This window comes from Aulonocara sp. 'chitande type north' Nkhata Bay, linkage group LG15, assembly GCF_057382095.1.
Source record: "Aulonocara sp. 'chitande type north' Nkhata Bay isolate Kocher_YH1m ecotype deep benthic linkage group LG15, A_spYH_male_GT1.1, whole genome shotgun sequence".
In the NCBI taxonomy this organism is placed as follows: domain Eukaryota; kingdom Metazoa; phylum Chordata; class Actinopteri; order Cichliformes; family Cichlidae; genus Aulonocara; species Aulonocara sp. 'chitande type north' Nkhata Bay.
Window position 1 is genome coordinate 18,154,119 of NC_141358.1, and position 27,256 is coordinate 18,181,374.

General features: G+C 37.2%; 3 protein-coding genes across 3 annotated transcripts; 2 read left to right on the forward strand and 1 right to left on the reverse strand.

The window, feature by feature from the left end:
* On the forward strand, nt 1-10,758 carry LOC147312899 (adhesion G protein-coupled receptor G2-like). The gene is made up of 17 exons (XM_086264772.1): nt 1-118; nt 334-486; nt 1,035-1,082; nt 1,187-1,342; nt 1,494-1,532; nt 1,691-1,771; nt 2,000-2,153; nt 2,658-2,820; nt 3,210-3,344; nt 3,419-3,529; nt 3,626-3,662; nt 5,384-5,484; nt 5,857-5,978; nt 8,345-8,613; nt 8,721-8,823; nt 8,913-9,196; nt 9,411-10,758. The coding sequence occupies exons 1-17, from the start codon at nt 1-3 to the stop codon at nt 9,551-9,553; spliced, it is 2,217 nt and encodes a 738-aa protein (XP_086120898.1). The 3' UTR covers nt 9,554-10,758.
* Nucleotides 10,049-14,140, reverse strand: knstrn (kinetochore localized astrin (SPAG5) binding protein). Its single transcript, XM_086264771.1, has 9 exons — nt 13,914-14,140; nt 12,364-12,428; nt 12,154-12,289; nt 11,852-11,881; nt 11,662-11,761; nt 10,907-11,021; nt 10,755-10,816; nt 10,393-10,467; nt 10,049-10,306 (listed from the first exon to the last, which is right to left on the reverse strand). Exons 2-9 carry the CDS (start codon nt 12,383-12,385, stop codon nt 10,178-10,180), a joined length of 669 nt encoding a protein of 222 aa, XP_086120897.1. The 5' UTR covers nt 12,386-12,428; nt 13,914-14,140; the 3' UTR covers nt 10,049-10,177.
* On the forward strand, nt 14,126-27,123 carry knl1 (kinetochore scaffold 1). Its single transcript, XM_086264770.1, has 32 exons — nt 14,126-14,376; nt 15,136-15,170; nt 15,300-15,336; nt 15,416-15,475; nt 15,582-15,664; nt 15,743-15,798; nt 15,883-15,907; nt 16,017-16,057; nt 16,147-16,199; nt 16,321-16,987; nt 17,288-17,340; nt 17,540-17,927; nt 18,346-18,383; nt 18,517-19,108; nt 19,266-19,318; nt 19,622-22,096; nt 22,184-22,298; nt 22,421-22,479; nt 22,572-22,670; nt 22,765-22,880; nt 23,464-23,554; nt 23,767-23,883; nt 24,008-24,095; nt 24,405-24,467; nt 24,563-24,602; nt 24,725-24,829; nt 24,921-25,021; nt 25,229-25,288; nt 25,445-25,554; nt 25,877-25,998; nt 26,126-26,251; nt 26,436-27,123. The coding sequence occupies exons 2-32, from the start codon at nt 15,142-15,144 to the stop codon at nt 26,530-26,532; spliced, it is 6,159 nt and encodes a 2,052-aa protein (XP_086120896.1). The 5' UTR covers nt 14,126-14,376; nt 15,136-15,141; the 3' UTR covers nt 26,533-27,123.
* Nucleotides 27,124-27,256: the final 133 nt, after the last annotated feature.

Below are 27,256 nucleotides of genomic sequence, written 5' to 3' on the forward strand. Positions count from 1 at the left end.
ATGTTAACTGCAGGACTGAATGAGTCACACATCCTGACTCACATCACATCCCATCCAAACATGACTCGGCTCAGTTGGACTGCTTTGGTTTTGTTAATGAGCATTTTGCAGGGTCCAGGTGAGTACATGAATTCTGCTGAATCTTTACAGGACATTTGTTATCTTAGCTAAACGTTCAGCAAGTGCTAGTGTATCACAATTCATTTTTCTTTAAATGAATTATACTTTTGAAACAAGATGACCAAAAATTTTGAATATCACAAGTTCAACTATGGTAGCTATAATGTCAGTGTTAACTAAATCGATAAAAATATTTGTCAATTTTTATTTCAGGGTCATCCAATTCTGGACATGACCGTTCAAGAAATGGAAATTCCAATAAAAATAATTTCATGGATATCAGAAACTGTTTCAAGCAGAAAAAAAGTTCTGTTGTTGTCGATAGTTTCTATGGCAATATCAATGCAACAAACTACTGGGGACAGAGTAAGTCAAATACACGTTTCAGTTACAACTGCTTCTCATTTTTCACAAGTTGCGATGAAATGAGATTCTCTGTTTTTGCAATCACCGTCCAACAAAGAGGAAGTTAAACAAAAGCCAAAGATTTGACCTGTTGAAATTAATTGGACTGGGATTGAGATTTCTGGGAACTTTGATTGGAAATGCAACATATAACGAACATTTCGGTTTGACATTTTAATATGAGACCTGGTTCGACAAGACTTTATGGAGATTAATTCATTTAAAGGAGCCTTTTGATGTGTTATAATCAGGTAACTTGAACAGGTTACTTAAGCATGTTGGGACAAACTCCAAGTTTAGATAAACATGAAGTGCAACACATTTACATGGATGTTTTGTCCTGTGTGAGATGCCTCATCCCTGTAAATGCACTTTATTTAGACCTTGTTAAAATGTCAATCCAATAAAATTCTGAAAATGTTTTTTTTTCTAGATATTGATTTATAGTTGTTAAGGCATGTAAAAGATTTAAATGTATTAAAAACACACACTGTTCTTTGCCTTTACAGCAAAAGTGAATTGCATAGTATTTGTAGAGACAAACGGAACTGAATTGGGTGAGTCCAGCTTAGTTTCATATTGTTTTAGTTGCCAATATTTGACTTTCTAATCAGCATTTTAGCAAATAAAAATGTATCTGTATGTTGTTTTTTAATACCAGAAAATTATACCAGAAAAATTCAGGACACTTGGCCAAAAATTAAAAACAATAGCAACATTTTGAAACTTCACATTTCAAAATGGCATATAGATCAACGTGTGCATATGTACGTTCTGTATGGGACATTCTGCAACACCACACAATTGAACTTTCCAGGTAAAACAACTCTTCAGTATTTTATATTTTTGAACTTCTTGTTTTTTCAGCATTGTTAGCAAATTAAAATAAAAAAGATTAAAAAATGATAAAATATGATAAATGATAAAATAAAAAAATATCTAATTAACCAAACATTTTTGTCATCCAGATCGAGGTAAAAACTGTAGCTTCAATACCACAGACACAGGTAAATTCATATCAATGAAAAGATAAAATGCAGAGCTAATAGGAAACATTTAAAAGTTGAAACCTTGAAAATAAGGATTAGAATGCAATGTTAATTTTTTTTCTCCTGCCTTTCTTTCTCTGATTGTGGTGGTAAAATCTGACAAAATAATGCTGAAGAGTTATGTCACATCAGATGTATCAATACAAACACGGTGTGTAAAAACTCTGCCTATGGTAAAGAAGAATGCAGTACCATGGGTAAGTTTAGATAAGTGCAGGCAAGTATCACACTTTCATAATAGTCATTTTTCCTGATGAGTGCACAATGAATCGGACAAATCTTGCCTAACAGAGTATTTGCATTATGCCATAATTTGATTAAATAAAATTCATATAAGTAAAATGCTGAGAGTAAAATAACACCTTTCTTTATATTTTGTTAAATGTTGAGTTCTTAAGTTTAAACCTAAATTCTCCACCTTCCAGCTCCAAATCTCCAGAATGAATACATAATCGACATAAACTCAACAACCACCAACTGTATAAACTGTAACAATCCAGTGAAAAAGCCTGAGGAGAAAAAAGTACTTAATACAACACTTTCTGAAAAGGGAGGAGAAATTATTCCTGCAAATGCCGCGTAAGACACACTCACTTACCAAATGATATACTGCATGTATTCGTCATTTATTTTCTATTGAGTTATTTAAGAAGATCTATATCTAGAAGATCTAAATCTGAGTTTTCCACTCGGTTTTTCTCATTTTCCACTCACTGTCTAGTTTTGCTTTCACTTGCTACTTAGATTTAGGCACTACTACCTACTGGGCTCAGGATCAGTAAACCTTACTATTGAACTGAAGAGTTGAAAGTGATCTCCATATCTCACTAATACAATTAAACTGTGCGTCACACATTGCTGCCAAAAAACAACTTACGTGTAAGACATTCTAGCAGCTTTGAAAAACTCCTACATTATTTTCCCCAGAAGGAAAATGCTGAAAAGTTTAATTTGGTTTTTGACATTTAACCCCCCCCCCCCCCCCCCCCCCCACTGTAAAACATGTTTTTTTAAAAACTGGTTTTACGTACAGCATCTTACATTTATAGTATAATATAGAAATGTTCTCACATCTGTCTGCAGTAAACTAATGAATGACATGAGCAACTTGGCCGCCAACATAAATGGATCTTCAGCTGAAATATCTGTAGGAGAAGGAGTCAAAGGAGTTTTGGTGAAAGAAACACATAAAGACGAAGTAGAAGAAGTATTATTTGCTTATCAGTCTCCAAATGACAGCATAAATGTAGGTGGAATTAAATTTATTTTGACTTTTACACGTTCTATTGTTCTGTCCTAGCATTTCCTCCACTAAAATCCCAGCAGTAGCGGGTTCCCAAAATGTCATTGCTTCGATTTAAGATTTACCTAGAAATCATGACACCTACAAACTGGAAGGGGCCTTTGTCCATAATTGCATGTACAATCCTACAACTTCCTTTTTATTATAGATTTTTTTGTGCAATTGAAACAGTTACAGCAACTAAAAACAACAGTTAAGATTATTATGTAGTTATTACAGTATGTTCAAGTTACCGCTTACTTGGGCATCACATTGCAGATTTTTGTGGTATTTTGAGTAAGATCCAGGTAAATATGCACTGAGCCTGACTCTTTCTGTGTTCTTTCCTGCAGATTATAGACAACACAGAAACTTTGAAAACATTTTCAAGAGCCGTTATGCTGCCAAAAGAAGCTTTTGATAAAGCTATCGCTCAAAACGTCAGTATCCCATTTGCAGCTCTTTTCCGATTTATTAATATGGCTAAGGTAAGGGGCTACAGGCTAATTCAAATGTAAAATTTCATGTTCAGTGATGGATTGACCATAAGTTGATTTTTCAGGATGAGAAGAACAGTACTGTTTTAGGGAATGAAGTTTTAGCCATTGAAATGGGAGCTGCTATCGCCAACCTCACAGACAAAATAAACATTGTTTTTACGAATATGACATATGTAAGTGAAAAGTTTGGGTCTTTTGGGTCTTTTTCTCTATTTTGTTTTCCATTTTAAGAGCATAAATTCATTAATTTTCTGTTGATTTGTTTGCAGAGAGGGATACCGTCTTGTCATTCATGGAATGGTCAAGGTAGCTTCTCTGCTTCATTTGCACATTGACATAAGGCATTTACAGTTTTGTGTGTTACATATTATTTATGTATTGCTGAGAAAAGCTGAGCAAAAAGTTTCTTCTCTACATTATTTAAGAGAGAAGTGTTACAGTCTTAAGTGATCAGCTCAATGATGACGCCAGTGAATTCTGAGCCCACTCTCTGTAAAAGTCCAAAATATGTACAGAAAAACACTGTATTTGCTTGTATTGGTAGACACATATTTTCAGGACAATCAACACAATTTTGTAACTCTCGTATTTCAGTAGGAAGCATACACTCATCAGCCATGTCATTAGTTACGCTTTGTCTTGATAATACTGGCTTTGAGCAGTCTTATTTCTTCATGGCATAGATTCCACGAGTCGCTCGACACATTCTCCTGAGATTTTGGTTCGCACTGGCGTCACACAATTGCTACCGATTTTTTGGCTGTTCATCCATGATGTGAATCTCACATCTCATCTCACCACATCCCAAAGGTGCCCTATGGGACTGGGATTTGGTGACTATGGAGTCCATTTGAGTAAAGTGAATTTATTGTCAGAGCCGATCTTCTGCATATATACTCTGACCGGCCTACGTGACATCAACAACAATGCCACATTCAAAGTCACTTAAATGACCTTTCTTCCACATTCTCATGCTCGGTTTCAGGTCATCTCTCTATGCTTAAATGCACTAGATGCCTGCCATGGGACTAGATATTTGCATAAACAAGAATAAAAGGGCATGATTTTTTTTCTATCCCTAACCGAGTAGTTTTTATATCCTAAAGCTAATCAAGTTAGCATTTAATGCTAATTAACAATGTATTATTAATTAATCGTATGGAAAAATATGAAACAACTCCAACCTTTAGTTTTTAAATGTGGAAAATATTAATTGAATGACAATGAACAAAAATCAGTACTGGATGAGACCGAACTAATAAAAAACATGTTTAGGGACATCAAAATAAGGTTGGGAAAGAAGAAGAAGAACACTTTAAGTACAGAAACACAACTTAATAGACTGGAGGTTGTGTCTTCTTTTTTCCAAACTTCTCTGAGACTGGATTTGGTGTTAGATGGTTATAAAAACACAAAACTAACCACATTGCCATGACTTGTCATGACTAAATAAACTCAACATTTCTTTGGTTTTACTGGAATCAGTATCGGACCAGTTTAGCCTGCATTCACAATAATACATGCTGTGGTGAACTTTAAAAAAAAAAAAAAGCTCATGCAAATGTTTTAACATGGAAAACACTGCGAGAGATAATGAAAACAGAAACCCAGTTTCTGGTGAGTGCCACATCATAGCATGAATAACTAACAAAGTAAAAATCAACAACAGGGTCATGGTTTCCACTGCAAAGGCCACGTATCTGATGGCCAATTTAAAGATTCAGCTGTATCATGGTATCAAGTAAAAATCAGAAAATGGACATAAACTGATCACATTACTTTTATGGTTTTGAAAGTGTGTTTCCTCACAGATGCATGCTAAAAGTTTTTGGTGTGAGTTTTATGGTGCTTTCAATGTGTGGAATTATTTATCAGGAAACAGAAGTTGAAGTTTTATTTTAAACCAGTCTTGAAACCATTTCTCATCAGCAGTACAAATGACACAAGCAGATAAATTCTGACACTTGAGCAAACTGAACTTATGGATGGTTAGGCCGTCATTGTGTTCCTTGTTTTATTTCTCTTAGGAAGTCAACCAAACTGGACGAGTGATGGCTGTGTGACAAATGTAACTAAACATGGCATTACGTGTCAGTGTTCACATTTGACATTCTTCGCTATCTTGATGGTATGTTTTTCTTCTTCTGTAATGATGTACAACCCCACTTCCAAAAAATGGGATGCTGTGTAAACCGTAAATAAAACCAGAATGACGTGATTTATAAATCATTAGTAAACCCACATTTTATTAACAATGTATCACAGAAAACATAAGAAATCTTTAAACTGTTTTGAAATACGAGCTCATTTTGAATTTGACTCTTTAGGCGATAATCAAATTGGTCACAATTTTATGTTGAGGAATATTATTCAGACATTTTCCACAGTTTGTGGACTTAATTTTTTGCCCATTTATCTAATTAGCTACTATTACTGGGGCTGTATTTTCTGTTCGAGGCACTGTTTTCATATGAGATGTGCTTTGCTGTGCTTTTTGCAGACTCCTCTTAATGAAACCATTTCAGATTCTGATTTTAAAAACCTCACAATCATCACCCAAGTTGGCTGTGGACTCTCCATGTTCTTCCTCGCCATAGTCCTCTTCATGCACTTCCTTTCAAGGTAGTAAGTTGGGCTTTTTTTTCCCAATATTGAAGCATTTTAACTATATAATAGTCAGAAAAGAAAAAGTGTGCATTAATACAGATGACAACAGAAGAACAGAATAAGCTTTACAGAGAAAATCTATTGAAAATTAGCTGATATAATAAGTACTGCGCTGTATAGGTCTCTAATACTTATCCCAGGAAGAAGATATAAAATCACTCTAAAAATCTCTGTAAAGAGAGAGACTCAGTAAAGAGAAACTGTAAAATTCATCATCAGAGGTCAAAATCCTTAATTGTGAATAGAAATATTGTTTAGGTTTTAAATAATTTGGACCTTAATATGTAATGTTTATTGCACAAAGGGGTATAAGAGCAAAGTCTTGCTGTTTAAGGGTAAGCAACTAAGTCTTTACCAGATTAATTCACAGCTCTCACTATAACTAGGTGATATATTCCTGAAAAAAACAAAACATGATTGGGATCTTTATGAATAAAATAGAGCAAAATTGTTATTGATGCAATAGCCTCAAACACTGTACAGAATTTTTTTTAAAATCTTGTTTAGAAAGACGTGCTTTTCTGGCAGCTGGTGTGATGAAGCTTCATGTAAATAAGGCTGCTTTCCAGGACAGTGGAACACTGTGATGAGGTGTTATAATGTTTACCACAGGGAAATGAGATTCATCAACAGGGGCCTGATGTTATGTAATGGAAATATCAGCAGTATGTATCAGTGTACATCTTATGCAAATATAATACTTTCCTTACCTGCCATGTTTCCTGGGGTATTTCTAAGTCCTCAGCACACAACCCTCTATGAATGAGCATTGTTTAAAGAAAAGCAGGTGCATGTTACCTGCATCTCTGTAGATGTATGACACACATCGGCTAGCCTACACGGGCACCACCTGCGTTTTTTGCCAGTTGCATAGCATCCCCTCCACCATGACTAATATGTGACATTTTGCGTCATTCTGATACAAGTTAATATTGGTTTCGTGTGGCCGAAGATTTTTTTTTCCCCAGTAAATTCCAGATATAACACTGTTTAGCTGACCATGGCGCAACACACATGCATACACAGAGTTCTCAGTTGCACTTTTAGGTGACGTTTATTTACACACTGTCCAGAGCTGACCGCTCAGTTCTGCTCTGGAGCTCTCTCCTGCTCAGCCCAGCTCTGCTCCGCAGTCCGTTCTCAGTCCATGCTGCTTCTCCCCAGGCCCCAGCAGCTACTGCAAGAGGTTAAACAGATGATAAAAATCAGCTGTGTTGGCCAATCTCCCCTGGCACTGTCCCCTGAACCCTGCTCGTGCAGCTAACCACATCCCACCACACCAGGTTCTTGGGGATCTTTCTGGAAAAGCTGACCAGGCCTTCTTGTTCTTGAATGTAACCAGTGGTTTGCATCTTGTTGTGCTGTGTAGATTCTTGTCTCCATTTCCATTCATGAAGATGTCTCTGGATTGTAGATCTTGACAGTGATCCACGCACCTTCTCAAGAGTGGTCTTTACTTGGTTAGATTTTGTGAAGTGTTCCTCTGCGGTCTTTTGATGTTCCTGAGCTGGGCAGAGTATTGCATCTATTTAAGAAAGCACCAGATTTTAGATTTGCAAACTCCTAACTTTTTTTGCTATCTCCCACATAGGTCTATTGTGTTTTTTCAGCTAAAAAATGGCACGTCTCTCTTATGCTAACATCTCTTTGGCCCTCCTATACAAAATGTTAACATTTAAAAGCTATAAAGTCCAAGGGTTTGAATCAACTTCAGGTATTATGTGTGCTTTACTTGTCATGAAATAACAAGGGAACGGGTTTTATTGGGCAGTGAAACTGATTGTCAGTCAATTTTCAATCTAAAATTTGAGCTTCTGAAAACTTGGGACTTTGTATTAAAATGGCTTAAAAAGGGAAGTTCAACTGTAACTTGAAATGATCGTCTATACTTTTTGTTTGAGGCTATATCACTTTTATCATAATTTCCCTTTAAAACAGTTATTTGTATGTAACATCTCTCCTACTTTTACTGTCTATAACCATGTTTATTTTACTGTATTTGCAATATGGAAATTTGACCTTTTGTGGTTGCTGATATTCAAAACCAAGTTTCTCTCAGAAGCAACTTGCCCTTCACATTTCTTTGACTGAATTTAACAGTTTGTAAAAGACTAAGCAGGCTTTAGTCTTTTACAAACTGTTAAATTCAGCGAATCTCCACATGTGAGAATATTGAATTTGTCAGTTTTTCCCAATTTATATTAATTAAAAATGAAATAATTACCAAAATCAACAAATACCTTGATTGCTAATTATTTAGACCCACAGGGCATTATTATTTCACGCTTTGTTTCCTCTCTGTTAATCATCTCCCCATACAGGCGGATCAAGGCCACTAATGCCACAAAGATCCTCATCAACCTTGTGTGTGCCTTGTTCCTGCTTAACCTCACTTTCCTGGTCAATAACTATGTGGCGAACCTGAACAACAGTGTGGGCTGTAAGATCATGGCGGCTCTAATGCACTATTTTATGCTGGCCACTTTCACCTGGTTTGCTGCGCAGGCCTTCCACCTGTGTCTGAGCCTGTATACAGGAGGGAAAATCGCAATCCATCGCTACATACTGAAAATCGCCATTACCAGCTGGAGTAAGTTTATGTTATAATTAAAAATTGAACATCTATAGACTTCTTGAAAGTTTCACTCTTTCCTTCTTGCTGTTTCACCTGATTTTTTTCCCCATTTATTTTTCCAGTACTGCCTTCAGTTATTGGGATTGTCCTGCTCTGCATTGGGAAATATGGTGAACAAGTCATCAGCTACCAAAACACTGGAAACGCTGCAGATAGAGTGATGATGTGAGCCTGCTACACTATCACGTACCATTACTATTCCATTACATTTCATATTAAATTTCAGAAAAGCTGACTTGTCTTTTCCTTCTAAGGTGTTGGATAACAGACAACAGTGTCCACTTAATCATCAACATAGGCTACTATGCTTTGGTCTTCCTCTTCACTTTTACCACCTTCATCATCATGATGTCCTGGCTCTGTTGTCTCAGGAATGTCAAAGGAGCCAAAGCAAAAGGGGAGCAAAGTAGCATAAACATCTTAAGCGTCATGGGCCTGTGTTTCATGCTGGGCATTACATGGGGCTTTGCTTTCTTTGCCTATGGTGTCTTCCAGGTCCCCGCGCTCTACCTTTTCACCATCCTCAATTCTTTCCAAGGTACTGACAACCAGCAAGCACCTTTCAATCATTCTAAGTCAACCGTGTTGCATAATAACACTCACAGGATAACACTTGATGTTTTTATTGATTAAATTCAGTTTTTAATATTAAAAACTGTGCATATTTATTTGAAAGAACAAAAATATTTCATATTCTTCATGCAAATTGCCTTTTCTCTATACACTACTGACCATGTCTCTCTGCTTGCCAGGTTTTTTCCTGTTCGTCTACTACTACAAAACCTCCCGCATGTTACCTCCAGCCTCTGATGAGAAGTCAAGCAGCGTCAGTAACATCACTGATAAAACCAGTCTAAGCAGCTTTACAAACCCCTACTCGACCTGGCTGAGCTGAAGAAACAGACACACTGAGACTGAAGACCCGTACCGTTAAGTGTAAACTGCTGTAAAACACTCTAATAGTTAATAACACACAGAGTCCCAGTTAGGTTTGTTGATATTGTAAATACATGTTAGAAAATGGCTTTACTGTTAAAGGTCTTAATTTGTCTTGGAAGCAATGAACTTTGATAGTTTGAGAAAAATCAATAGAATATAATAAACTTTTGTCCTTCTTTTAGCCATTTTAAACTGTTAATAGTTTTATAGCTCTAGTCAAGTACTAAAGACTATAATAGCCATGACTACTAACTGGCCATATCTCCTGGCAAAGGATGTACCTCAGGTTGCACTTGGTAGCAGGTGAGTGCCTTGAACTGCTGCTTCTGATGTGTGAACGGGTGAATAAGAGACACACTGCCTCTATACAAGTGCCAGTCCCTCTTAAAAAACAAAACAAAAACACAAATTGGGTGACATTAAATTTTGTACACTGACATAAGAAGGAATGTGGAACGTGTGGAAATGGTTCTTTATTCAGTTTCACTCACACTGCCATAGAAATACATATCTGCAAATATATATACACGTTTACTCTTTAAAATGGACACAATTTAAATTAAGAAATCAATGAAAATGTTCAGAGTAGAAGAGCTTCCGCTTCTTTGAGAGCTCTTTCCAGTTCAGCTGCTTCAGAGGAAAAGTTCTCCCTTTCTTGAACCATTTGTTCTCGTGCCTCCTTGAGGCCTCTCATCGTTTCCTGGATTTCCTAAAGGTTGTAAAAATAATTAAAAATAATAAATAAAACGTAACTTTTAGTGACCTGTTACTTTCACTGAGCAGAGTTTTACTCACCTCTAGTCGAGCACGTTGCTGTGACGCAATATCACCAAAGGCCTTTATTTCATTCAGCAGGTCTGCAGAGATGCTCTGAAATACAAGGAGTAAATATTTTAACCTGGTGTTTCTGTAAATGATTATATAAATCCTGTGGGTGTCTACAATACATGTATATTGGGTGCATTTATAATATTTGTTCTTTATTTGCACATTTATTTTTGCATGAAACAAACTAATAAGTGCATGCTTCTGGTGTTCCTTTATATTCCAGCTTGCGGTTATTTGCGTGAATATGATTTAAAGTTTGCTTAAATGTTTAACGAATAAAACCCAAGTGTAAACATATCATAATGTAAAGTGAAATCAAATAAACATACCATAACCTCTTTCCTCTGACTTTCATTCTGCCGTGCAGTGTCTCCAACTCTTTCGCCCAATACTAAGAATGAAAGATGTATTTCTGTTAAGTCTCTTACAGAAACCACTGAAGAAACTGAAACTGATAAATATATTTTTGTATTTTTTCTACCTGGGTCTATTTTGGCAGTAATCAGAAGAGCATGGCAGTCTTTCAGGTTTTTCTGAACCTCTGCATTCTCTTTTTGAAGGTCACAGCACTGCAGCTCCAGCTTAGCTACTCTTTGCTGTAATAGGAAAATGAATTCAGAATTAAATAGAATATGGTAAAAAGATAACACAGAAGGGCTGTTCAGCTGTGGCTGATACCAAACATGGCATTTATTCCGCTTGGGTTTTTGGTGTCTTTTGTGTCAGATCCATCCATGAAGTAGCCCTTTTGCATTTTCTCCTATAAACTTGTACCAGATAATGTTAAAGAGGACAGATGCATAAAGAAAAGAATAGGAATTAAGAGAGTAAGTAGCAGCCAGGTGCTGCTAATAAATGCACTTAACCGAGCACCAGTTTTAGTGCTCAGTTAAGTGCCAAAAACAAAACCTAATCAAAACAAGGGCTACACCTTAGATTCTGTAGGCCTGAAATAATCATATTTTAAACGATAAAGCTCATGACAGCACAATTTTGAAGAAAAGAAAAAAAAGAAGCATAAACTGGTTCATACAACAGGACAACAATCCAAAGCATAGCAGTATCTACAGCATCTACAACAGAATGGCTAAAAAAGAAAAGATTGTTCAAAGCAGTCAAAAGTTCAACTTCAACCTGATTTGAATGGTATGGTGGAACCTTAAGAGAGCTGTGCATAAACCAAAAGCCCACAAACATCAGTGGGCAGTCATGTGTGGTAGCAATTACTTTCTATACCTGTGTGTCTGTGAGGTTTTTCGCCAGCTCCTCATTGGCAGCAATCAAACATTGATTTTGCTCTTTGAGCTCTGCTTGTTGTCCATATCTAGTGAAGACTCTATGAAAATGTGCATCAAAGTTGTTAGGAAAAAAAGCAAAAACCAACAGGCTTAAACAATACCCATGTTAATGATTATGAAAGACTCACGCCTTCTGAACTTTAGGAGCAACATTTTTCCTAAAAGACAAAAAAGTGAAACAAAATTAGAATTCAGCAGATCTAAAGTCTGGCATGTACTAAGAGAATATACACATTTAGGCTTACTAGCAAACGTTTGATAGTCTTTACACTACATGATGCTGAATAGGTAAGCCAGGAAATTATCAGGCACAGTTTTGTTACCACAGTTGACTCCTAACATCACTAGGGAAACATTGAGATGCATGCACTTGGTAACCTTTATTGTTCTCATACAACTGTGACCATTCTACCTGGTCATAATTTGTTACCTTGGTGCATTTTCTTTATGTGGTTTAAGGACACCATCTGGTCTCTGGGCAGCAGTGCTTGTTGTGGGTGCAGTTGCTGTGTCTTTGGATTCTTGTTTATGACTGTTTTTCTTTGTTTCTGTAGATGGGTGTATACCTGGAAGAATGACAGTTGTTAACAAAATTAAAGTAATCCATTGAAATAACTAGAAAAGTTCAAATTCACCTCACCTCTTGGAATTTTTGAAGACATGACTGTTCCTAAAAAGTATAATGTCAGCAATAATAAAAGGCACCTGCATGGGAAAAACAACACAAGACAGTAAGACCGTATTTGTATCCTGGGTGTTTTCATTTCTTTTTTTCACTAAGATGTTGTATAACAGTAAAATAAAATTAACTGCTGTAAGAGGTTGTTGTTGGGTTTGTTTCGCATTCAGGCTACTCTAAAATCTTGCGACTGAGGTATGTAACAATAAACTTTCAATGAATGTAGACCAGGAGTGGGGAACTCCAGGTCTCAAGGACCAGTGTCCTGCAGGTTTTTGATATCACCCTGGGTCAACACACCTGAATCAGTTTCAGTTTTATTTGTCATATGCAAGTTAGCACAGGATCAACATTGCAATGAAATGTGTTTTATGAGCAGCAGTCACTCAGCAGCATGATACAGTGGGAGAAAATATAATAAAATAAAATAAAATAGAAAAATAGTAAGGAGCAAAATATTAGAGAGACATGGTAAAAGAGAAAAAAAAATTTCCCACGTGTGGGACTAATAAAGGTTATCTTATCTTATCTTATCTTAATATATATGCATCTATAAATATATGTACACTAGTGATTAAATAAGAAAATCTTGAAAAGAAATATGACGGGAGGAATGAGCAGCAGAAAATTACAGTGTTGCACTTTTAAATATAAATATCAATAACAATAAAGTGGAGTGACCAGTGCAGATTAACAGAGTACTTGTGAAGCTGCAGGGTAGCTTCTGAGTGCTGTGTTGTGTGTGTTTAAGTGTTGTGGTTGAGGTGTCGTATGGCTTGGTGGTAAAAAACTGTTTTTAAGTCTTGTAGTCCGAGCAGACAGGCTCCTGTAACGTCTGCCAGATGGTAACAAGGAGAACAGCTGATGTGCTGGGTGGCTGTGGTCCTTGATGCTGCTGTGTGCTTTACGGAGGCATCGCTGGAGATAAATGTCCTGAATGGCAGGAAGCCTCATGCCAGTGATCTGCTCTGCTGCCTTCACCACCCTCTGTAGTGATTTACGGCTGCTGGCAGAGCAGCTTCCGTACCAAACTGAATCAAATGATTACTTCATTACCAGGCCTCTGGAAAACTTCAAGTCATATTGAGGAGGTAATTTAGCTATTTGAATCAGATGTATTGGATCAAGGACACATCCAAAACCTGCAGGACACCGGTCCTTGAGGCCTGGAGTTCCCCAATCCCTGATGGAGACAGCAAAGACTATATAAAACTCTAAACTATCTGGATATCAGTCATGTTAAACTACTTAAATCAGAAGTCTGACAAACTGACCAGATAATTCAAAAATCGATGCGTTTTATTTAAGTTTATTTATTTCTTCACCGCAGCCTCACTGAGATCCCTCTAGGGGAGCTTGACACATAAAACTCTGTTAAAACGACCGACCTCTATGGAAAAATAGATATCGGTCGTAGTTTCTTCAATACTCAACAAATCAAAAAAGCAGTACTTAAATAATAGTCGCTTACTGAATGTGATCTAGGTAATTAGCACAATATCAATGCTTACCTTTAAGGACACTAAGTATGCAAGCTGAATTCTCAACAGACAAATACCAGTTGACAATTTTTAAAAACGTCCCGCCCTCTGCGACCATTTCCGGTTTTAACGTTATTTCCTGTGTAAATAAAATAAATTTTCAGTAATTGTGTTCCTCAAAAGATTTTTTTTAATTAAACTGAGTTATCAGTTTTAACATTTTAATTGACAGGCTGTTGTTAACTACACTCCAGTTATCTAAATAAAAATTAAGCTACAGACGGACCTCAGTGCGCACGCGTGAAGGCGGCTAAATTCAAAACTCAAGACGTTAGCATCGAGACTTGTTCACATTAGCTTCAAAATTGTTACGTATCGTATGCAATGTGGTTGAAGATAAACGACTTGAAAATGGTTTCAAGTTAGTTAAGAAGTAATAATAAAAAACGTATTTGTCTTAGAACGCCGCAACATCACAATCAACAATAGCAAGGTAAGCGCCGTAATGCTTCTTTGGTGTTCGGTTGTTTTCTTGTTTGATTACGTGAATGGGAAGCTAATAGTAACGTCAGAGTTAGTGGTTATCGGTTTGTCTATTTAAAATATGATTTTTACAAGGGGAAATGCAGAACGCTGCCTAGCTTTGTTTATTATTTCAAATAAGTTACGTTAGCAGTATTTATCGAGCTGCATTTGTTCATAAGGTCTTGGTAAATTGAATGACAGTGTAGTGGTGGTTTCCCATTTCATGGCTGCTGGAGAACAGTGGCGTTACTTTTGCACACCTGACAGGTGTGGCGTAGTAACTTTAAGTTTTCAAAATTTTTTTAAATCAAGGTTGTAACTTACGGTCATGTGAAAAAGAAAGTTTGCACAGGACTCTGTGCAACTACACACCGAGATTCAGGAGCTTCCAGAACCACCTTAGCAGCAATAACTGTTTGTTGGCATTTGTTCATGTACAGCTCATAAGGTCTTACCCCAGCATTTCATTCTGCTTAATAAAGTCTTTTAAACTTTGTTAAACAGTGGTGAATTTATTGTAATTATTGTCAAATAAAACCATTGCCACTACTTTAGAAACAATTGTTTTTGTGTCCAAAGATAATGCTTCATTTTTACACTTATCATGTCTGCTAATCCCAAATACCCAGGACAAATTAAAAATGCTTCTTAAGCAACATTTTGGGTTTCAGGAAGACACTGCAGAAACAATGATTTCTATATAAAGCATTATTTTATATTCGTACAGTTGACGATGGAGCCTCTGGATCCTCCAAAAAATAAGTGAGTGCGAAATTACTGTATTAAATAAAAAGGACATTGATATCGAGGCATTCCTACTTTACACCTTATGTTAACAAATGTATTGTGATATTTATGTAATAGTTTTATTGTTCATGCTTTGTGTTACAGTGAAGGCAGTGGATTTTCAAGGCGCCGCCTTTCCTCGGTAAGTATCTTAATCAGAGGTGTGATTTTATTTATTTCTGTACAAATGAACTAAACTGTTTGCACCTTGTAATTTTCAGATTTTAAAAGCACCACGGAAATCAGCCAGGTTCCCTGACCAAGATCAGCAAGAAAATGTGGTAAACAGAGAGTCTGATATAAGATTTCCAACTGCCTGTGGCAGTAGACACCCTTAAGGTTTAAAAATTAAAAAGTGGTGATATAATTTAGCCTTTTTCCTCTTAGGTGGAACGTGTCAAACCAGTGGAAAAGAGGAATTCAAGACGAGTCAGTTTTGCCCCTGCTAATGACGTCCTTCTGTTTTCTAAGTGAGACACGAAGAAATGCTCCTTTTACAAAAAGTACCTAACCACAAGTTGACCTAATCAGCGCTTCTCTCTTTATAGGGATGTCAAAAATGCCTCCCCTGTCCGAAGCCCTTTGCAAGAAATAATAACAGCAAGTATGTAATGTAGTATTATGTATAAGAATGTAATTTTTAAAACTTTTTGTAATTTTTATAATTATATTGTATGTTATTCTACAGCAGGAGCAACAACCACACAAAATAGGTAAGGTGAAATGAGCTATTAAGGTCCAGCCTGTCATGTGAATTTCAAGTCTTATCACAAAGAGTCAAATAAATCTCTCACATAAATGCTTTGGATTTTTTTGTACAAGGGTGCAAGAGGGAGTCACTGAAGATGGGAGTGAAATAATTGGTAGGATCATTGTTTTCAATGTACTGTCCACATTATCTGTTAGATAGTTATAGAGATTGCTGTTACTAAATTCAGGTCTCCAAATGTAGGTATGGAAACTCTTTTGAATGCTCCTCTACATGTTTCCCAACAAAAGGATAAGGTAAATTTGAAGTCGATATTTGCATTTATTACATTATTATAATGCTTAATAATAGCAGAAGTATTTTAACTTAACATTTGTTGTTCCCATTAACTGACCAAAGGTTGTTTACCTTTATTAGGCCACTGGAGATGACTTTGGGGAAAAAACAATGATGTTTTCCACAGAAGATGCAGCCATGGACATGACCCAAAGCCACACTATAAATATTGCTGCAGACATACCTGAAGATATACCCCTTCACAAGTATGACATTTTCCCAGTTCTTGGAGAAAATCGCTTGATAAATGATAAAGCCACAGTCCCACCACTATCCACAGGCAGAAATGTCGATGTAAGCACATCATTGTCATGTTTGGATCCTGGATTTGAAAACTTCCTTGCAAGTCTGTCTAAACCAAGTGGCCAGAGCACTAATGCTGTAAACATAACGATGACTCTTCCTGCTGAAGCATCCTCTGAAGAAACAAAAGGCTCCCTGGTCCAGATTAAAACACAAAGGCCTAATTTGGATAAAGAAAATCAAGTTCCAGTGTCCGTTTCTGCTGTGATGGAGAAGACACCACATAACACCAGGAAAACTGGAGAATCCTCCTACAGGAGTGCACTCTGTCCAGAAGATGATGTGAGCATGGATATGACTGAAGCCCAGACAGGTCGCATCCTGGGAGTCTGTGATGATGACGATAATCCTTTCCAGTGTCTTTTTCCTACTCAAGACATGTACACCCACTCACAGATGAAACGGCAGCAGAGCAGTAAAGCATCAGGATTAACCAACCCAAAAGGTATCACATTTATGTCTGTCACTCAAATTAAAGGACAACTCTTCAGCATTTATAAGTGATAAGAAGAAAATATGGGATGCCAAGCAGAGACGACAAATTTGTGTTCTGCCACGGTTCCTTTAATGTAGACCATTTTTCATAAATATCTTGTCGTCTAGGCTCACAACTTTATGAAAGTCTAATACTAGAGCAAGGAAATTATCCCTGTATGCATTGTATGAATTTTATGCTTCATCAGTTTTAATGCTAATTGAATGGAATTTCAAATGGCCTTAATTTCATTTCACTTTTAATTATCAGATAAAGTGTCCTTGATAAATCCTCTCGTACCTGCTCCTCATCAAAGACATAAGGTAAGTTTGGCATTTCTTTTTTTTAAACTTTGCTTTTAGATGAAATAGAACATATAAGCAAGTCATGCATGGGAGGTTTTGTCTTTAGTTGCTCGTAACATAGTATAGATTTAAAATGTTGTCTTTGAATGCTAATAATTGTTATTTCAAAGTAAAGTTTTGGTTGGCATGTAGTAATTGTTTGTGTTCTGTTCTTCAGGTGAGCTCTGATGCGAAAAACGAATGCAGAGAGAAGACAGTAGTGTTTGCTGCAGATGACGAGTTTATGGACATGACTGGGTGTCACACAGTAAACATCGCCTGTGGTCCCTTGGTTCCAGAGGAAAAATCAGCAGATATTGATAAAGAAAACTTGCCACTAAATACCACTCAAAATGTTAGAGAGCCTTTTAAAGCCGTTATCATCTGTCCTGAACTAAGCATGGATATGACAGAAGCTCAAACTGGCCACGTTTTGGAAGGTGTGCAGGACGATCCTTTTCAGTTTCTTTTTCCACCACAAGACATGTACACCCACTGTCTCAAGAAAGCAGATGGTACTTCAGGACAGCGGATAAGTGAAGCACTCAAATCATCTAACCATAAAGGTAAGGTGCTGTTCGAACCCTGTTGTTTCTGAGAGGGGGGAAAAGGGTAATCTAAAGTGAGGAGGAGCTTAAACACAATTTCAGACAGTAGATGAATTTAATTGCTGAACCAAGACCTATTGTAAGAGAGGGGGGGAAAGCAAAACTGAACTGTAATCCATACAAAGTTACTCTACCAGAGCTTAAGAATAAAAAAAAGGAAATGACAGAAACTTTAAATCTTCGTTTCAGGTCATGTGAATGCTTTTGTATTTAATTTCCTGAAATTTATTTTCCAAAACAGATTCTCCTTTATTTATTTATTTATTTATTTATTTATTTATTTATTTTCAACCAGTTAATTAATGATTTCACTAGTTTTGCAGTGTTCTGGTTTCTTTAGCTAATCTATTTATTTATTACCCATTTCCACATTTAGGCATTGAAGCTTCATCTTCAAAGGCACTAAAAAATCAGGTGAGATTAAATATTTTCCCCTTTTATTTTTCAACGCAATACTTGTTCTAGCTGGTCTGGAAGATAGAACATATTGCCAAATCAAGGTTGATATTTTGCTGTATACTCAAAGTATTTCCTTTCCCATCCACAGAACAAACCTGACATTGAGAACAACTACAGCGAGAAAACAGTGAGATTTTCTGCAGATGATGCCTGTATGGATGTGACACGAAGTCACACTGTAAATATCCACCAGTTGCAAGTACAGTCTGACCAAAATTTTGACTTTTTACCTGCTAAAGAGAAAACTTTAAGATTCACTCCAGATGACGGTATTATGGATAAGAATTATGGCCTCACTACCAACACTGCCAGTAATTCAGCATCCAATTCAGTAAATTCTGAGAAGAAACAAGACCGTCAAATATGTGATCTGCCTAGGAACACATCTTTGTCAGCACATAGTTTGGATCCAGGGTCAAAAAACCTTACAGCTTCCTCCAGCATTAATCCTATGATTACTAAAATGAATTCTAATGGAAATGCAGTATGTCCCAAAGCAGACATAAGCATGGACATGACTGAAGCTCAAACTGGCTACATTTTGGAAGGGGATGCAGGCACAGCTACAGATGCCCGTCTTCAGGATCATTTTCCCACGCAAAGCATACACGCCCAAAGTGGTAATGTCAGAAAAGCTGACTGGCAGAACAGTAAAGCAACTGGATTATCAAGCTGTAAAGGTATGAAAACGGCAAAGTTATTGGGCTTTTTTGTTTGTTTTGTTTTTTTTACATAGAAAATGTACAGAGTGCCTCAGTTAAGTTTTAATAATTATTATATATTGAAGTTATGGTCAGGTAGCTGTTTCTCACTCAGTTTTACCATGTCCACCTTAAGGTAAAGAAAACTTCCTGAAGACTTCTGGAAACACAAAGGTGCAAAGACAGCAGGTGAGCATAAACATGTCTTGATCTTTTTGTGGTTAGTTTTATTCAGGTATCTGCACCAAATAATGCCTTTGTTTTAACAAAGGATCAAATAAATTTAAAGAGACAGGGTCATTTTGGTCAATATTTGCTTTACATTAAAGGCATTTGTTTTATTTTTATCAAGTTTATATGGTTTCAGTAAGACATTTTAATTTTACTACAAACCTGAGATGTCATAAAAAGTCAATCAAATAGTGAGGCCTCTGGTCTGTGTGGAAACATATCTTCATGAACACATGTGCTCTGCTATACTGTCTTTCTCAGGTTAAGCTTGATGTGGACAATGACTGCAAAGAGAAGACAGTGGTTCCTGTTAATGATGCCCTTATGGAAGTTACACAAAGTCTCACAATGAACATTGTCAGTGATTTAGAACTGCAGTCTCACCAAGACACAGGCCTCTTACCTGCTAATGGAGAAAAGACAGTGAGGTTCAGTATACATGATGCTGCCATGGAGGTGACACGAAGTCACACGGTGAACATTGCCACCAACCTAAACCTGCAGTCAGATCACAATTCAGACCTTTTACCTCCTCTTGGAGAAAAAACTGTGAGGTTTGGTACAGATGATGCTGCCATGGAGGTGACACGAAGTCACACGGTGAACATTGCCACCAACCTAAACCTGCAGTCAGATCACAATTCAGACCTTTTACCTCCTCTTGGAGAAAAAACTGTGAGGTTCGGTACAGATGATGCTGCCATGGATGTGACACGAAGTCACACGGTGAACATTGCCACCAACCTAAACCTGCAGTCAGATCACAATTCAGACCTTTTACCTCCTCTTGGAGAAAAAACTGTGAGGTTTGGTACAGATGATGCTGCCATGGAGGTGACACGAAGTCACACGGTGAACATTGCCACCAACCTAAACCTGCAGTCAGATCACAATTCAGACCTTTTACCTCCTCTTGGAGAAAAAACTGTGAGGTTCGGTACAGATGATGCTGCCATGGATGTGACACGAAGTCACACGGTGAACATTGCCACCAACCTTAACCTGCAGTCAGATCACAATTCAGACCTTTTACCTCCTCTTGGAGAAAAAACTGTGAGGTTCGGTACAGATGATGCTGCCATGGAGATGACACAAAGTCACATGGTGAACATTGCCACCGATGTAAAGTTGCTGTCAGATCACAGTTTACCTCTCAATGTAGAAAAAACTGTGAGGTTCAGTACAGATGATGCAGCGATGGATATGACACGAAGTCACACTGTAAAGATTGCCACTGATTTTGACAAGAAGTTACATCAAAATGTGGATTTTCCACCTACCTCCGAAGAAAAAACGGGGAGGTTCAATGCAAATGATGGAGCAATGGATATGACAGAGTGCCTCACTGAAAGTATTCCAAGTGTTTCTGCACCATACCTGGTTCTACCATTGCAAAAGGTTCTGCCCATCCAGGAAATCCAGGGTTTTTCTTTTAAAGTAGAGAAATCAAATAGTGAAGCCTGTGGTCTGCATGGAAACATATCTTCATCAGCACATGATTTATATCAAGAATTTAAAAACTTGTCAAACACAAGTGACCCATGGACTGATATTAAATCACAGGACAATGATATACCATCCCCTCAAAAAGCTACTGACCCAAGGGACATACTGATACAGCTTAAAACACAGAAACCTGCTATGAATACTGAAAGTGAAGCTCCAGGTTTGGTTTCATCTTTCATAAAGAAGCCAGTAAGTACAACCATGATGGACTGTACAGAAATCAATTTGAGCATGGATATGACTGAAGCTCAAACAGGATGCATTTTGGGTCAGACGTGCACAGATGACCCCCTTCAGCGCCTGTCCTCCACACAAGATCCCAATTCAGACCATTTGCGGCAAACTGGGATTGCATCACAGAGGAGTGGTGATTTGGGGTTATCCAATCCTGATGACCAGGAAATTATGAATGTGCCAGATTCTCTGAACTCAAATGAAAGGGAGAACACAGAAGAACCTGAACCAAGAACTACAGCTTGTCTGATATCACAGGATATGGAAAGTTCACCCAAGGTTCCTGGAAAGGATGTGGATGCATTGTGCTCACGAAAGTCTAGACGAATCAGTTTAGCTGATATTCAGTCAAAAGTAAGGCGTTTGAGTCACATGATAAGTGCAGCTCCCAGTGCAGTCGTAACTGATAACTGCACTGCACCTTTGCATCATTTGGAACAAGACCTGGGGAAAAACTCAAAAGATAAAACGTTACCTGTCACTATGGCAGAACCAGAAGCTGAAATGGAATTGGTAAACACTGAAGACAATGCACGAGCTCAGTGTTTTATAGAAGCAGAGCATCCCAGTGATGCTATTACTACAACTCCTTTCAGCTCAAAGACCAAACAGCTTATGTCAAGAATCTCACTGGGAGGCTTTAAGCCGAAACTGCCCCAAAAATGCAAACCTGATGAGTCAAAGAGAGTGAAATCTTCAGGAGACCATACAAAGACGATCACCGTCAACGTTGCCAAGGAGCTGAACAACTTTGATGATGATGTTAGTGATATTTATGATGAAGAGCTGGGTAGTTATGAAGATATGTCAGAAGCACTGGACACTAGGAGTCCTCAGAAAAGTCAAGAGTTCAACATGGTCGAGCCTTTAGAGAACACTGTGTTTGAAGAAGATGTCATTAGCCCTGTTCATGGACAAAAGAGACTTCTGCCAGAAGATAAAACTAATGTGGAGGATCAAAAGAGAATGAAAACATCCTGTGTGACTGTTGAAGTGGTAGGTCAGCTTTCTCTGTTTTACGTAATTTACCTTTAATATGGTTTCTTTTATCCCATGTGTTTTGTTTCTTCTTGTGCATTGCAGTCAGAGGTCATAGAGTGTGACAGTAATATTACTACAGCTCGTACGACTACACAGACAATAGATTCCTCCAGCAATCACACAGCCAGCATCAAATGTGAAACTGCATCTGAGTCAAGTAAGTTCTTATCTTTGACGTTGATGGGCATCATTAAGATCTTGTATTCCTGATTGAAATAATGTTTCCTTTTACACTATTATTATTAAATATCTTTGTTTTCTTTTGGTTTTGTTTTTTAGCTTTTAAACACAGCTTGTTTGAATCTCAGCTTGAAGACAGTGCTGTTGATGTGCAGATGGTAAGAAGTTTTATTTTTAAAAATTGATTTATTTGAAATCTGAAAATGTGCACTAGCCTCATATTTGACTGCATTCGATGCCTTGATTACAGAAACTCAAAGATGGCACCATAACGGTCTTGGAGTTCTTTAAACTCTTCGGCATTGACTTTGTCATCCATAATCCTCGGGAGAGTGTCCTTCCTGGCAGAGTAGGTCAATCTTCTGTGCTAAAAATTACTTCCCCATTATATATACACAAAAAAAATATTATGTTATAGTGACTTCTTTTTGTTGTTTTTTCAGTTTTTGTCAGACACAGAGGCCTCACCAATGGATTTACTGAAAGACCAACATATCAGTCGTCCTAAACAGATGGTTTATGAGACGGATGTCTTTAACCTCAACGAAAAGGTTGAAGGGTATGTGCACTTCAAGTTTTATAACATATACTGTACACATGATTAAATCTACAGAAATATGCTGAAAACATTAAGTAGTTAAATACATTTATTCATCTAAACTTGTGGTTTAGATCAGCGGTCCCCAACCTTTTTTGCACCATGTTTGACAATATTTTCACGGACCGGCCTTTAAGGTGTCCTGGATAAATACAACAAAATAAAACCAGTACCGGTACCAAAAAAAGAAAATTTATTCATAACACACGGGGTAAGACCCAGAGAAACTGAGTGTAACCATAAAAACAATTTAAAAATTAACGTTAAAAACCCTGAAAACCATAAAATTCACACCTGAGTCTCAACACTCACAGCCCGGTACTAAACGACTCACGGACTGGTACCGGTCCGTGGCCCGGGGGTTGGGGACCACTGGTTTAGATGAATTGCGCTGTATCGCTGTAAACTGACAAAATCACAAGGAAAAACTGGGTGTAGCTTACAAACACAATTATAACTCATTAGAAATTGTACAATTCTTTTTATGTTTAATCTCATACGTTACAATTGAAGTTTAAAAACATGTCTGTTTTGTTCTTTCTAGGCTGAAGGTGCGAATGCAGGATCTAAACAAACCTCTTAATACTGTCAATAGATCTTTGTGGGAGGACATGAGATATGCTTCAGATAAAGAGGTATTAGTCAAAGTTTTTTTTTTTTATGTGATATGTTTACATTTATTTGGGCAGGATGAACATTAAGTAATTTACAGTGTATATTTTTTTAATTGCAATGCATTTTATTTAACTTTATTTAGCTATTGGCCTTTGCTGTGCGCTTGTGTGTGACATGAATTTGGCATCTGTTCCCACAATTCACCCAATGCGGCGTTTGTTTGAATCAACAGCTGAAATCTTTCGGTGCTAAACTAAAGGAGAGAAATAACTTCTTCAGAAAAACAAGCAAAGTTCAGTCACATGAACTGAAGGAGGTTCTGTACTCAAATCTTTTGCAGGCGAATCTGGTAAGAACTTCCACACATTTAGAAAAAAACACTAAAATGCAAAATTGGGGACTTCTTTGAATGCAAAATGAAATTGACATTGTTTTGTTTTGGGGTTTGTTTTTTGTTTTGGTTTTGTTTCCAGGAGGAGCAGCAGAAGTTAAGAGGAAGAATTCAGGAAGCAGATGAGATGATAAAAACTCTGGATGACTGTATTTGTGAATTAGAAACAGGTATAGCTACTTTGAAAACATGACTTTCCTGTTTGTGATATACCACAGAGTTTGCTCGTTTTGTAGATATTAACTAATGTTTCAGTCACTAACATATGTATTTCTCTATCGTTTGGCTGTTGCTAGATGAAATCGATCGCAAAGATGGTGCTGCACCGCAAATCTCTATGTGATTGCTTTTGTTGCTGGCACATTTCCAAAGTTGTCAGTAGTTTTGATGGAAGATGATGACCTGTTAGCAAACCTTTCTCTGGGGGCACAAGTAGGTTGGATGTGTTGCTCTAGCCTAACATATTCTCCTTCATTTAGAATTTGCTGCAGTTGAAGAAAAAGGGTTTGAAGACAAACCAAGTCTGAAGTCGCTGCAGGAAGGTAACTTAATACAGTTTCATCTATTTGTTTTTTATTTTACGTCAGTTTAATTGAATAAGTCCTAAGTGCCTTTACTGGTTCATTTTGTTTAACAGAAATGAAGAGAGTCACTGAGACGACGGCTGATAATGAGAGGTCGGTTAAAATTAACTATCCTTTTTTCTTCTTCTTCGTTGAATTATGCAGTGAATGTTGAGAATTACCAGTTTTGAGCGGTCTCGTTTATTTCTTCTTTGTTTTCTTTGTTCCTGCTAAAGACAAATACCTGAACTAGAGATGCAGAAGAAGCAGAATTCAAGTAAAGTCAAAAGGCTTCGAGCTGAAACGAGGAACCTGGAGATTCATATGGGCCTTCTGAATATGTCAGTACCAGGAACATTTTTTACAGCTTTAGACCAGTCCTGTAAATAAATATGATAACGCAAAACTGGTTTTGTACATTGTTTACATCAGGATGAATGAATGGAAGCTCAGAGAAATGAGGGACAACTGCAGAGTCTTCACTTTCCTCCATGAGACCATGCATCTGCAGCTGGTGTTTGAAAAGGCCAATGGTATTTCTTTTTTTCATGTTTTCTCATACAGTTTAAAGCAGTTTCTAACAGTTGTGAATATCTTGTACTCATGGTTGCACCTCAGTCAGTAGTGTTTGCGCAAACCTTGAACAATATTAAAATTTAGATTTTGCTTAATTCTGTTGGTTTGGGGTTTTTTTTTTTTTTAAGGCACACTCTAATAACTTTGTTTTTCTGCTTTTGAAGGTAATGATGCCGACACTGAGCAGAAAATAACACACATCACTTTTAAACTGGAACTCGATGGTAAGAAAATAAGTACAAGAAGCATTCTGTGATGGATGGTTATTAGATGGTTATTCTTTTCATCCTACCTGCCATGCTAAATTAATGGCCTTTGGCTACCTTTAATTGCACTTACTATGAAGAATATGTACTGAAAGCAATTATGTTTCCTACCAGATGAGAAGTCGCAGTGCCATGCACGCCTTGTTCACAAATTGGTCTCCGAGTACATTGAAGGTGAAAGTTGCTGGGTAAAGAAATACCCAACAAGAAGACAAGTACCAAAGGTAAGTGTAAATAAACACCAGATGCATACAAAGGACAGAAACAGGCTCATGTAAAATAGGTCAGATACTTAACCCCGAGTTGCTCCCAATGTGAATGCGTGTGATAAAGCACTAGAGAAAAGTGCCTGTGTTTAATTAGATCAGGCCTGTGGGCTGTTTCTCGCATACTTTTGTTGCATCTGCAGTGATCGCCCCCTGGTGGCCATTAAAACAAATGCCAGTTTAAATTACTCTGTTTTAGCTTAAGTGATGAGACCCAGAAGATGTATGTTTATTGTTTATACAGTCTGTGGTAACGTATTTTGCCTGCTGTTGTTCCCAGCTGCTCCATGATGTCAGCCTGGTGGTGAGTCGCTGTCGTCTTCTGGGAGAGGAACTGCGTCTCCTGAAACTGTGGGGAGGGCTACGGCTGGATATACTCGACATCAGCTGCATGGACACCAAGTAAGAACTACAGTGCTTCACAGAAATAACAAATATTCCACTTTTTGATCCAAAAAAATCATTCACATCTGCATGCAGTTTTGCATTTTGCAATACTGAGGTGTATAACATTCAATTATTCTTCCAGAGTGCGCATTGTCTTCAGCACTCTGAAGAAATTTTCCAAATTTGAGGTAGTCTTTGGCATCTCTCTCATCAACCACTTCTGTGTCCTGCAAGTAGAGAGCTTTAAAAACTTAATTGGAAGCACAACGTAAGTAAAATTTTAATATAAATCAAGAAATTTAGATTTAAAAAACCTATTGTTTATTTAATGAATACTGACAGAAATTACGTTGTTTTACGGAGCATATTACTATTGAAGGTAACCGTGTCAAAGGAATAATATATTATCTTCAAGTATAACATTAAATTTTTACATTTTTGTGTATTGCTAGGATTCAACAGATTGAAGACATTGTGGCTTCGTTCACTCCCGCCAAGAACCTGCTGACAAAGACTGTCAGAGAGATTCATGAAGTGTTATTATGTTGAGACCAGGAATGAGTCCAGGATCACATTTTGATTCTAGTTGTTTGTAATTAAACTCTGTTGTACAGTATAGAGGGGAAAAACTAAAAACTTAAATTCTTTTACAAATCAAAGTCTGTTTCTTCTGGTGTTTGAAAGATGTGCTGTTTTGCTTTTTGCTGTACACACAAACAGTTCTCACTGTACAAATCTGTTCTGTTTCTGCAGACTTTAATGTCCCAATATGGGCAAAAAAATAAAAAGATGAATTGGCTCAAATGAAAGCTATGTTGGGAGGCAAAAGGATTTGCAAACATTGAAATCCCAACTCTTTAAAAAAAACAAAAAAACAACAACAACCCAGCATTACTGACTGCACGATTATGGTCACTGTAGTTTAAAGCATAAAACCCTATTATTGGTGTGGTGCAGTTCCCAGAGTTGCCTCTAGATGGTGGACATTACCCATCACCTGTTGGAAGTTTTTGCTGAACCTCCCACATGTAAATATCAGTATCGCTTCATTTTGTTTATACTGAAATGATTATAAGCACATACTCTCTTTCCAGGCCTTTTTATTAGACAGCAGTAACTGTAAAATAAACATGCTTTGCATTATAATGGCTGTGTGAGTATTTTGTGCCACATTTTCACCCAATTTTCTTTGTTTGAAAATGGATCACAGTAAAGAATAAAACAGGGTGTCTGTTAAATTGGCTGAAACATGTGACACGTGCTATGATCAATA